Source organism: Salvelinus sp. IW2-2015, linkage group LG19 (assembly GCF_002910315.2).
Source record: "Salvelinus sp. IW2-2015 linkage group LG19, ASM291031v2, whole genome shotgun sequence".
Lineage (NCBI taxonomy): Eukaryota > Metazoa > Chordata > Actinopteri > Salmoniformes > Salmonidae > Salvelinus > Salvelinus sp. IW2-2015.
This window is the reverse complement of record NC_036859.1, coordinates 652,060-665,202: the sequence shown is the minus strand read 5'-3', so window position 1 is coordinate 665,202 and position 13,143 is coordinate 652,060. Positions and strand designations below refer to the sequence as shown.

The 13,143-nt window shown below is 45.1% G+C and overlaps 1 protein-coding gene across 1 annotated transcript in view; it reads right to left on the bottom strand.

Moving 5' to 3' along the window:
• The window catches only part of insra (insulin receptor a), a 102,307-nt gene that overhangs the window by 72,662 nt on the left and 16,502 nt on the right, over positions 1-13,143 (bottom strand). The window contains exon 2 of the mRNA XM_024010235.2: positions 8,048-8,608. Coding sequence (XP_023866003.1) covers positions 8,048-8,608 — 561 coding nt within the window. The remainder of the gene's footprint in view (positions 1-8,047; positions 8,609-13,143) is intronic.

Genomic DNA, 13,143 nt, shown 5'->3' with positions numbered 1-13,143 from the left:
CCAACGAGAGCGTACAGGTCGCAATGGTGGGTAGTGTATGGGGCTTTGGTGACAAAACGGATGGCACTGTGAATGACTGCATCCAGTTTGTTGAGTAGAGTGTTGGAGGCTATTTTGTAGATGACATCACCAAAGTTGAGGATCGGTAGGATGGTCAGTTTTACGAGGGTATGTTTGGCAGCATGAGTGAAGGATGCTTTGTTGCGATATAGGAAGCCAATTCTAGATTTAATTTTGGATTGGAGAGGCTTAGTGTGAGTCTGGAAAGGAGAGTTTACAGTCTAACCAGACACCTAGATATTTGTAGTTGTCCACGTATTCTAAGTCAGAACCGTCCAGAGTAGTGATGCTGGACGGGCGGGCAGGTGCGGGCAGCGATCGGTTGAAGAGCATGCATTTAGTTTTACTTGCGTTTAAGAGTAGTTGGAGGCCAAGGAAGGAGAGTTGGATGGCATTGAAGCTCGTCTGGAGGTTAGTTAACACAGTGTCCAGAGGGGCCAGAAGTATACAGAATGGTGTCGTCTGCGTAGAGGTGTATCAGAGAATCACCAGCAGCAAGAGCAACATCATTGATGTATACAGAGAAGAGAGTCGGCCTGAGGATTGACTGTGGCACCCCAGAGGTCCGGACAACAGGCTCTCCGATTTGACACACTGAACTCTATCTGAGAAGTAGTTGGTAAAACATACCACCTCTGTGTGTGTGTGTGTGTGTGTGTGTGTGTGTGTGTGTGTGTTTTTTATTTATTTTTTATTTAATCTATTTAACCAGGTAGGCTAGTTGAGACAAAGTTCTCATTTGCAACTGCGACCTGGCCAAGATAAAGCATAGCAGTGTGAACAGACAACACAGAGTTACACATGGAGTAACAATAAACAAGTCAATAACATGGTAGAAAAAAAAGAGAATCTATATACAATGTGTGCAAAGGCATGAGTTAGGCAATAAATCGAATAATTACAATTTAGCAGATTAACATGGAGTGATAAATCATCAGATGATCATGTGCAAGAAGAGATACTGGTGTGCAAAAGAGCAGAAAAGTAAATAAATAAAAGCAGTATGGGGGGTGAGGTAGGTAAATTGGGTGGGTAGTTTACAGATGGACTATGTACAGCTGCAGCGATCGGTTAGCTGCTCGGATAGCAGATTTTTAAAGTTGTTGAGGGAGATAAAAGTCTCCAACTTCAGAGATTTTGCAATTCGTTCCAGTCGCAGGCAGCAGAGAACTGGAAGGAAAGGCGTCCAAATGAGGTTTTGGCTTTAGGGATGATCAGTGATATCACCTGCTGGAGCGCGTGTTGCGGGTGGGTGTAGCCATCGTGACCAGTGAACTGAGATAAGGCGGCACTTTACCTAGCATAGCCTTGTGATGACCTGGAGCCAGTGGGTCTGACGACGAACTGTAGCGAGGGCCAGCCGACTAGGGCATACAGGTCGCAGTGGTGGGTCGTATAAGGTGCTTTAGTAACAAAACGAATGGCACTGTGATAAACTGCATCCAGTTTGCTGAGTAGAGTATTGGAAGCTATTTTGTAGATGACATCGCCGAAGTCGAGGATCGGTAGGATAGTCAGTTTTACTAGGGTAAGTTTGGCGGCGTGAGTGAAGGAGGTTTTGTTGCGGAATAGAAAGCCGATTCTTGATTTGATTTTGGATTGGAGATGTTTGATATGAGTCTGGAAGGAGAGTTTGCAGTCTAGCCAGACACCTAGGTACTTATAGATGTCCACATATTCTAGGTCGGAACCGTCCAGGGTGGTGATGCTATCGGCCGTGCGGGTGCAGGCAGCGAACGGTTGAAAAGCATGCATTTGGTTTTACTAGCGTTTAAGAGCAGTTGGAGGCCACGGAAGGAGTGTTGTATGGCATTGAAGCTCGTTTGGAGGTTAGATAGACAAGTGTCCAAGGAAGGGCCGGAAGTATATAGAATGGTGTCGTCTGCGTAGAGGTGGATCAGGGAATCGCCGCAGCAAGGAGACATCATGATGTATACAGAGAAAAGAGTCGGCCCGAGAATTGAACCTGTGGTACCCCATAGAGACTGCCAGAGGACCGGACAACATGCCTCCGATTTGACACACTGAACTCTGTCTGCAAAGTAGTTGGTGAACCAGGCAAGGCAGTCATTAAGAAACCGAGGCTACTGAGTCTGCGATAAGAATATGGTGATTGACAGAGTCGAAAGCCTTGGCAGGTCGATGAGACACGGCTGCACAGTAATGTCTTTTATCGATGGCGGTTATGATATCGTTTAGTACCTTGAGCGTGGCTGAGGTGCACCCGTGACCGGCTCGGAACCGGATTGCACAGCGGAGAAGGTACGGTGGGATTCGAGATGGTCAGTGATCTGTTTTGTTGACTTGGCTTTCGAAGACTTAGATAGGCAGGGAAGGATGGATATAGGTCTGTAACAGTTTGGGTCAGGGTGTCTCCCCTTTGAAGAGGGGGATGACCGCGGCAGCTTTCCAATCCTTGGGGATCTCAGATGATACGAAGGAGAGGTTGAACAGGCTGGTGATAGGGGGTGCGACAATGGCGGCGGACAGTTTCAGAAATAGGGGGTCCAGATTGTCAAGCCCAGCTGATTTGTATGGGTCCAGGTTTCCCAGCTCTTTCAGAAATCTGCTATCTGGATTTGGGTAAAGGAGAAGCTGGGGGCTTTGGCGAGTAGCAGCGGGGGGGGCGGGCTGTTGGCCAAGGTTGGAGTCGCCAGGAGGAAGGCATGGCTGGCCACCATTGAGAAATGCTTGTTGAAGTCTTCGATTATCACGGATTTATCGGTGGTGACCGTGTTACCTAGCCTCAGTGCAGTGGGCAGCTGGGAGGTGCTCTTGTTCTCCATGGACTTTACAGTATCCAGAACTTTTTGGAGTTAGAGCTACAGGATGCAAATTTCTGCTTGAAAAAGCTGGCCTTTGCTTTCCTGACTGACTGCGTGTATTGGTTCCTGACTTCCTGAACAGTTGCATATCGCGGGGCTCTTCGATGCTATTGCAGTTCGCCACAGGATGTTTTTTGTGCTGGTCGAGGGCAGTCAGGTCTGGAGTGAACCAAGGGCTATATTGTTCTTGGTTCTGCATTTTTTGAACGGAGCATGCTTGTCTAATATGGTGAGGAAGTAACTTTTAAAGAATGACCAGGCATCCTCAACTGACGGGATGAGGTCAATATCCTTCCAGGGTACCCGGGCCAGGTCGATTAGAAAGGCTGCTCGCAGAAGTGTTTTAGGGAGCGTTTGACAGTGATGAGGGGTGGTCGTTTGACCGCGGACCCGTGGCGGATACAGGCAATGAGGCAGTGATCGCTGAGATCTTGATTGAAGACAGCAGAGGTGTATTTGGAGGGCAGGTTGGTCAGGATAATGTCTATTAGGGTGCCCATGTTTACGGATTTAGGGTTGTACCTGGTGGGTTCCTCGATGATTTGTGTGAGATTGAGGGCATCAAGCTTGGATTGTAGGACTGCGGGGTGTTAAGCATATCCCAGTTTAGGTCACCTAACGAACAAACTCTGAAGCTAGATGGGGAGCGATCAATTACAGATGGTGTCCAGGGCACAGCTGGGAGCTGAGGGGGGTCGGTAGCAGGCGGCAACAGTGAGAGACTTATTTCTGGAGAGATTCATTTTTTAAATTAGAAGTTCGAACTGTTTGGGCATAGACCTGGAAAGTATGACAAGACTTTGCAGGCTATCTCTGCAGTAGATTGCAACTCCTCCCCCTTTGGCAGTTCTATCTTTGGCGGAAGTGTTTTAGTTGGGTATGGAAATCTAGAATTTTTGGTGGCTTCCTAAGCCAGGATTCGGACACGGCAAGGACATCAGGGTTGGCAGAGTGTGCTAAAGCGGTGAGTAAGGCAAACTTAGGGAGGAGGCTTCTGATGTTGACATGCATGAGGCCAAGGCTTTTTCGATCACAGAAGTCAACAAATGAGGGTGACTGGGGACATGCAGGGCCTGGGTTTACCTCCACATCACCCGAGGAACAGAGGAGTAGTAGGATGAGGGTGCGGCTAAAGGCTATCAAAACTGGTCGCTCTAGAGCGTTGGGGACAAAGAATAAAAGGAGCAGATTTATGGGCGTGGTAGAATAGATTCTGGGCATAATGTGCAGACAGGGGTATGGTGGGGCGCGGGTACAGCGAGGGCAAGCCCAGGCACTGGTGATGATAAGAGAGGTTGTATCTCTGGACATGCTGGTCTCAATGGGTGAGGTCACCGCATGTGTGGGGGGTGGGACAAAGGAGGTAACAGAGGTACGGAGAGTGGAACTACAGGGTCCATTGCAAACCAAAACAATGATAATGATAACTAGCCTGAAAACAGTATGCAAGGCATATTGAATATTGAGAGAGACATAAATAAGGCATAAAGTGATTGCAGGTCTTGATTGGGAGAGCTAGCTAAAAAACAGGTAAGATAACAGCAGCAATAACAGGGTGTAGTCTAACACAGCAACAACAGGTAAAAATGGCGACGACTAGGCAGAGAGGGTGGATTACTACACACAGATCCTGAGTTAAAGCACAGAGCCGACAGATAAAACACAAATAAACAGAATGGAGTACCGTGAATTAATGGACATTCAAGCATGCATCAGCTATGTAGCCAAGTGATCATAGTGTCCAGGGGGCAGCCGTAGATGGAGCAGGGAGGCCTCCACTAAGCTAGCACGCGGCGTTTAAAGTTAGTCGCCGGGGGGTGGTTTGCTCAGACGGAGGGGTCTGCTCAGACGTGGTTGTGTCGACAGAGAATCCAAGCGGATGGCGAAAGAGAGGTTGTGATTGTAGATTTGTGTTTGCTAACGGTGCTAGCTTCGTGGCGTGGGCTAGCTGCGCTAGCTGCAAGCTAGCTGTGGAGGATCAGAAGTAGTGGCTCAGGGATTACGGCAGGAATCCGGCGTTGTTGTCGAGAGACAGTCCGATGCTGGTAAATTGGTGAGTAATATCCAGGCTAATAACAGGGCTGGTGTCTGTGCAGAAGGTAAAAGCTACTAGCAGCGGCAAAAAATGGCTAAATTAGCTTGTAGCTGATTTAGACCAGTTGTGATGGATTGGCAGGGCTCTGTGTCGGCAAAAAAAAAAAAAAAAAAAGGGTCCAGTCCAATTGGCAAAGAGGTATTGTAGCCCAAGAATTCGCTGGTAGACCTCTTCGGCTAGCCGGCAATGGGCTAGCTCGAGGCTAGTCAAGGCTAACTGGTGCTTGCTTCGGGACAGAGGTGTTAGCCAGTAGTAGCCACTCGGTTGCAGCTAGCTAGCTGTTGATACGGTGTATTGTCCAGAGCTTGCGTCAGGTCCGGTGATGTGGTAGAGAAAAAGCAGTCCTATATTGCGGGTTGATATCGCGCTTGCAGATGGCAGGTATTGGCCCGGTATTGAAGCTGGCTGTGTCCGAGTTGAGGGTGAAGACCGCAGCAGTGGCTAACTGACTACTAGCTAGTAGTTAGTTATCTGGCTAGCTTCTGATTGGGGTTACGGTTCTAAAGTATAAAAAATAGCAGGTCCGTACCACATTGGGTGAGGCGGAATGTAGGAATGTATATTCAGTTCCTAGATGGAAAGTGAAATTAAAATATATACGAAATGTATACGAAAAATACGAAGACTATTTACACGGGACAAGACAAGACAAAGACACGTCCGACTGCTACGCCATCTTGGATTCAAGCCAGTGTGTGTGTGTGTGTGTGTGTGTGTGTGAGGCGCCCGCGTCTCTCTACATGTCATGTGTGACGGGGCTGAGACAACACTCTCAGGTCTAGCAGAACAATCACACAGACTGCATTGCATCAAACCCAGGGCTCAGGAGCATAGTTAAAGTTTTGACATACAACCTGAACTCAGCCTACTTTACTCAGCCATAGTTATTAACGGTTCACCAAACACACGGTTCGGTACGTATTGCGGTTTTGGGGTCATGGTTCGGTTTCAGTACAGCAGTCAAATGAAATGCTATTCACAATGTTCAGCATTCACAGTGTTCCTAGCATTGTCTGTTGCGACAGGATTGTTAGGTTGGGCCTCTCAAGTTTACACTCTGATGCTGCATTTGTAACCATGTGAGGTGGGAATTTACCAGATGTGAAGTCGTAAATACCAGTTGGATGCATTCATGTGATTTGTACTTGTTGAGCAAAAGCTGATTGGCTAATAAGCTGCGTCAATCATAAATTAAGTACAATCATCATGATTGTAAATAAGTTATAGTAAAAAAAAATAAAAAACACAAATAGATTGCTTTTTATAAAAATGGTTTTGTTGTTGCATTTAACTGCTGAAAATGCTGTTTTTAGAGGCCATTTCCTTAGTAGGTCACCATGTGGGAGAAGTGGGTGCTCCGGTGGAGTTTCTCATTAGTAATTACCATTTGGAGAACTGTTCAAGTAGATATTTCCCAGCCATATGTGGTAAATTCCCACTTCTACATTAGTTACAATCGCACCATGACCCTGACTCCTTCAGTGCCAGATGTGCACTTGTGACTCTCATAAAGGTTGTGTGTCTGTAGCACAGTACATCTCCCACTCTGGGGTAATGTGACGGGCTGTTACTGTTAAGTAAGCTCAACACAGAGTGCATTGGCCAATTCATTGAAAACGTCGGCTTTGGCCTGCTTATATAGAGCGGGTACTACCCGTTTGCTGAAACGGGTGCAAGAGGGGAAGTTTGTAACGTGGCCCAAGCACTTTCACGAGGTGCTGAAACCGCCTATTCTCGACCACCGAAAACGTGCGCATATCCTCGGCTATAAGCCAAAGACTGTAAAAATATAAACAGCCCTACCTATCGCTCCTTTAATTTCTTTGGTCATGTAAGAATCAGCTGCCAAGTGCTGCTTAAATGCAGAGGGGGGACGGTGTTGTGTTGTTTCTTTGCGTTTCTGTCTTGTTCCGGTATACTGGCGTGATGTCGGCTTAAATGTGTCAACATATTTGAGGTGTTGGCAGCTGCAAAGGCCATTGAGCGACATACTGTTAATGTTTTATTCACTACTCTCTGTCCATCGCAGTTGTAATCTACTGGGAAGCCAAAATGTCTCCAAACTGTAGATTTAAACGATGATGGAGGATCCTCCAATTCTGGTTTATCGACCCCACCACTCACCATCGCACAGAACTAGTTCCTGGCTGTGCCTCACAAAAGGACAGTTTGAAATGCGCCAATTAAGATTTGAAGTACAACGGGCGCACAGGCTCTAGTTGTTTTAACGGAATAGCCTCAAAATGTTTTTTCTGCTCATATTTACTCAAGATGCATAGGCCTACAACACAGCGTAGGTATAGCCAATAGGCTTCGTGTTTTTTTATGTATTCATTCGGCTTCACAGTGCGGACCGAACCGAGGCCCCCCATACCGAACGGTACCGTTATATCCCTAATAGTTAGCATATGACTTATTGGCTCTGCAGCTGGACTTTCTACGCTAAAGGACAAGAGTGAGTGAGTAAGTGTCTTGGCAAGACTACAACACTCCGTCTGACGCACACACACACTCCACTCTCGCTTTCTAACAACTCCTCTCCTTAATCTGACTCCCCTGGAGACCAGGTCTTTGAATGTTAAGTGACATCACTGCAACCTGAGAGCTCCTTCTCTCTCACACACACTTTCCCCACTCTCGATTTCTCTTTCACACTTCCCCCACTCTTGATTGCTCCCCCTCTTTTTCCCCTTCCAGATTCACCTCAATCAGATAAGATCCCTGATCTACTTTCACTTATAAATAGCAAAACACTAAAACATAAATAATCGGACACATTAAAACAAGTACAAGCCCTGTGCACGGCAGTGGGTCTTCTCCCAAATTGAGGCTATGGCAGGAAAAAAACAGAGCGAGTATCCAAAACATGGAATAACCGCAGACAAGGAAACATCTATCCTAGTGTGCAATTTGTACATGCATTTAAATACAAACACTCCTTCCATCGTACAAAGAAATGACTCAGAACCAAAGACAGTCAGGTCTCCCTTGTAAAAGAGGTCTTCTGACCTCATTGGTACGCCCTGATTAAATAAAGGGGGAACTAAATAAGAACCCAGTGACTTACTTCTCTGGCAGTGCTTGTGCGTCCAGCAGCGTTCGTTGAAGAGGCCGTTGATGGTGGTCTGCTGACAGGTGGTCTTCCCCTTGGCCGCCCCAGGACACACGTCCCCGCACTCCCGGTCATTCTTATTGGCTACGATGTAGTTGTCCTCCACCGTGTCCAGGATCTTGGACCAGTCCAGGGTGGAGAGGTAGCAGAGGTCTGGGTTCTTCTCGATTCTCACCGCTCCTCTAGTGATATTCATCAGGCTATGGAGGCCGATATCCCGGAGCTGCAGCATTTCAAAGAAGACCAGAGCATAGTTGAAGAACAGGTTGTTACCTCGGATCACAGTGAGATTAGGGAAGAGGTCTTTGAGGCTCTCCATGCCGTAGACCCTGAACAGGAGGAGGAAGTCTGTGACCACGGTCAGTTTGGGGTAACTTAGGCCCCTGAAGTCCTCGGGCTTGGTCTTGAACATGAGGATGATTTTCAGGTGGCCCTCGATCACTGTGCAGTTCTCCAGGGAGCGCAGGTTGGTCACGTTGTTCCGGATGTCCTTACTGGAGCAGATTCCAGGGGAGACTTCAGTGGTGAAGGAGAGGGGAATGGAAGAGAGGAGACAAACTGATTAGAGATGGGATTCTGGCAACGATAGTATTGCACATCAAAAATATTCCGTCAAGACATTTATTGGTCTGCATATTTTTTGGTGTGTGGTCCATCTAAATTCTATGGACTTCATTAAAGAAGAGTCAACAACCAACCACTTATGAGGAATAATCTGAGTGAGCACATTACTCATGCACACTATTCATGCAATGTTATTTTTTACCTCCTGGGAAGATTTATTTATTTATTTCAAGCACATAAATGTAATGATCAGTTCGGCTTTGTATTGTATCATATCCCCAAGAGTTGAGCTTTTTATAAATTACATTCAACCATTTCAAGAAATAAACCGCAGTAGGCTATTGTTAATTTTGCTTACTACAGCCTATTAAGTTCAATTAAGAACACCTTCATAGGCCCTAACTCACTTATGCATATCTTCATTTCAATTCAATACAACTTTTGTACTTACCCCCTCAGGGGCAATTATTGTGTAGTATCGAATGTGAATTAAAATGAGTGTAGACAGTGAACCCAAGCAATAGCCACATAAGTCTGATTAAGATGCTATATGTAGCCTAATTAATAAGAATTTTGATGATATCTTTGCCAGCTCATTATTTCTGCAAATGGGAAAATATTCTTAACTGACCAACATTGATTAAGGGTTAAATACAATAGATTTGATCTATCAAACAGCTACTTCAAGAAATGGTTGTACAGTACGCTATGCATAGTTCAGAGTAAGTGAATTGTGTAATATTTAATATAACCTTCATTGCAAAACCAGTTTTAGGGCAAAGAGACCAAGGCCTAGAATAAAAATAGACTAAAATAGTCTGGATTGAGAAGAAACAATTTCACATCAAAATATGTGGTTATGCATCTACAATATCTTGGTTTGATGAAACCCATGCCTCTCTGCAGACAGTTGGTTCAGCAACCACATATCTGGGTGTTACCCACATTATAATATAGAGCGCCATCATTGGCTGTTATTACCCATATTCTAGTATTGAGCACTGTCATTGGCTGTAAGCACTATTCTACTAGGGGCCGCTGTCATTGGTTGCTTCCCACATTTTATTCCAATAGTAAGTAAGCTTAGAAGTAAGCTCTGTTATCACAACTGACAACTCTACTCTTATTTGGCATGGGGCTGGAGGCTGTAATTTAAGTAACTACACTGAACAGAAATATAAAACGCTACATGTAAAAAGTGTTGGTCCCATGTTGCATGCGCTCAAATAAAATATCCCAGAAATGTTCCATATGCACAAAAAGCTTACTTTCAAGCAAATGTTTTATCTTCGTGAGCATCACTCCTTTGCCAAGATAATCCATCCACCGGACAGGTGTGGCATATCAATAAGCTGATTAAACAGCATGTTCATTACACAGGTGCAACTTGTGCTCGGGACAGTAAAAGGCCACTAAAATGTGCAGTTGTGTCACACAACACAATGCCATAGATGTCTCAAGTTCAGGAAGCGTGCAGTTGGCATGCTGACTGCAGAAATGTCCAACAGAACTGTTTCCAGAGTATTCAATGTTAATTTCTCTACCATAAGCCGCCTACAACGCCGTTTTAGAGAATTTGGCAGTAGGTACAACCGGCCTAACAACTGTAGACCACGTGTAACCGCGCCAGCCCAAGCCCTCTGGGTTCTTCACTTGTGGGATCATTGGAGACCAGCCACCCGGACAGCTGATGAAACGATGTTTGCACAACCCAAAAATTTCTGCACAAACTGTCAGAAACCATCTCTGGGAAGCTAATTTCACTTTCGATGACTACTGGCACGCTGGAGAACTGTGCTCTTCACGAATGAATCCCAGTTTCAACTGTACCGGGCAGATGGCAGACAGCGTGTATGGTGACGTGTGGGCGAGTTGTTTGTTGATTTCAACGTTGTGAACAGAGTGCCCCATGGTGGCGGTGGGGTTATGTCATGGGCAGGCATGAGCTACGGACAATGAACACAATTGCATTTTAATCGATGCCAATTTGAACACAGAGATACCGTGATGAGATCCTGAGGACCATTGTCGTGCCATTCATCCACCGCCATCACCTCATGTTTTAGCATGATAATGCACGGTCCCATGTCGCAAGGATCTGTACACAATTCCTGGAAGCTGAAAATGTCCCAGTTCTTCTCTGGCCTGCATACTCACCAGATATTTCACCCATTGAGCATGTTTGGGATGCTCTGGATCGATGTGTACGACAGCGTGTTCCAGTTCCCGCCAATCTCCAACAACTTCGCAGTGTAATTGAAGAGTAGTGGTACAACATTCCATGGCCCACAATTAAAAGCCTAAATCAACTCTATGCAAAGGAGATATGTTGCGCTGCGTGAGGCAAATGGTGGTCACACCAGACACTGACAGGTTGTGATCCACGCCCCTACGTTTTTATTTTAAGGTCCCGTTTAAGGCCTGATTTATGTATTTCAACTGACTGATTTCCTTATATGAACTAACTCAGTAAAATCTTTGAAATTGAATTTATATTTTTTCATCAGTGTAAATTTTGCTCTCTAGGTTACAGAGAGCTGGTAGTCCCATCAGCTAAACTACCAGGTTTGAAACAGGGAAGAGACTCGGGGGATATGCTAATTTTGTATAGAGTAGACCTAATACACTATTAAAGTAGTCAAAACTAACATTAAAAACACCTTCCTAATATTGAGTTGCAGCACCCCCCAATTGAAACAATCCACATCTCAATTGTCTCAAGGCTTCAAAATCCTTCCTTAACCCGTCTCCTCCCCTTCATCTACACTGATTGAAGTGGATGTAACAAGTGACATCAATAAGGGATCGTATCTTTTCACCTGGTCAGTCTATGTCATGGAAAGAGCTCTTGATATTTATTTAAATGTGACCTTTATTTAACTAGGTAAGTCAGTTAAGAACAGATTCCTATTTACAATGACGGCCTAATTGAATTGCGAGAGAAAGAGACAGTCTGTGGGGGAAAACATTGAAACATACTGTACGTACTCTGAAACATTCATTGCAACACCTATTTCCAAACGAGACGTTTCCGGATCGTGTTGATCTGTCATGATCACTGTTGCTGCTCTGACTACACCCGAGTAGTAACACTGTAATTACTAGCTACAGTAAGAACAACTTTACTATGCCATTGTTACAGAGTAGCCTCATTCAGTAAATGCATTGTAATGGGAGTTTTGTTATTGCACAACTGGAATAAGGAACAATCCTTCCATTAAGCAATGACTAAAGACTAATAACATGTTATTAAAATGTTATTACTACAGTAATTGCATTGTTACTACACAGATATAAAGTAGAGGTATAAGAACAAGTCTTACTAACAACTATAGTGGGCCGTGGTGTCCAATTAAGATATCCAACACAAACACCCCAAATCATCACCCATCATGAGAGCCCCTCTCAGAGAGTATGAGAGCAAGAGAGAAAAAGAGCGAGAGACAGGGAGAGAGAGAGAGAAAGAGCGAGGCAGATGGACTGAAGCGGTAAGATGACAGGGTGGCAGTAAGATGACCCAAACCGACAGAGATACACACAGGGAGGAACAGTAAATGACCCCAAGGAGCAGCGAGGGAACCAGAGTACAAACAGCTCCCAGCAGTGTGCTGTGGAGTGTGGACACACTGTTTGCGTCCTAAATGGCAGCCTATTCCCTTTACAGTGCACTACCTTTGACCAGGGCCCATGCACCCTATATAGTTGAATGCGTTTGACCAGGCTGGTCGTGTCCTAAGTGGCACCCTATTCCCAACATAGTACACTACATAGGGGATAGGATGCCATTTGGGATGGACATCTCATTGAGCCAGAGCCAGGCATTACTAATTGAGAATCTAATACAGTCCACTGTGGTGATAGTGACAAGTGTTGATAACTGGAACAGTACAGCCTGGGCCCCGGTCAAAAGTTGTGCACTATATACAGTGCCTTCAGAAAGTATTCACACCCCTTGACTTTTTCCACATTTTGTTGTGTTACAAAGTGGGATTAAAATGGATTTGAGCAGCAGACTATGATCGATAATGTCAAAAGCCACACTGAAACATAACAAAACAGCCCCCAATCTTTTTATCATCAATTTCTCTCAGCCAAACATCAGTCATTTGTGTAAGTGCTGTGCTTGTTGGATGTCCGTCCCTATAAGCATGCTGAAAGTCTGTTGTCAATTTGTTTACTGTAAAATAGCCTTGTATCTGGTCAAAACACAATTTTTTCCAAGCGTTTACTAACGGTTGCTAACAGGTTGATTGGTCGGCTATTTGAGCCAGTAAAAGGGGCTTTACTATTCTTAGGTAGCGGAATGCCTTTTACTTCCCTCCAAGCCTGAGGGCACACACTTTCTTGTATGCTTAAATTGAAAATATGGGAAATAGGATTGTCAATATCGTCCGCCATTATCCTCAGTCATTTTCCATCCAAATTGTCAGACTGCGGTGGCTTGTCATTGTTGATGGACAAAAAAATAATAATTCTTCACTTCTTCC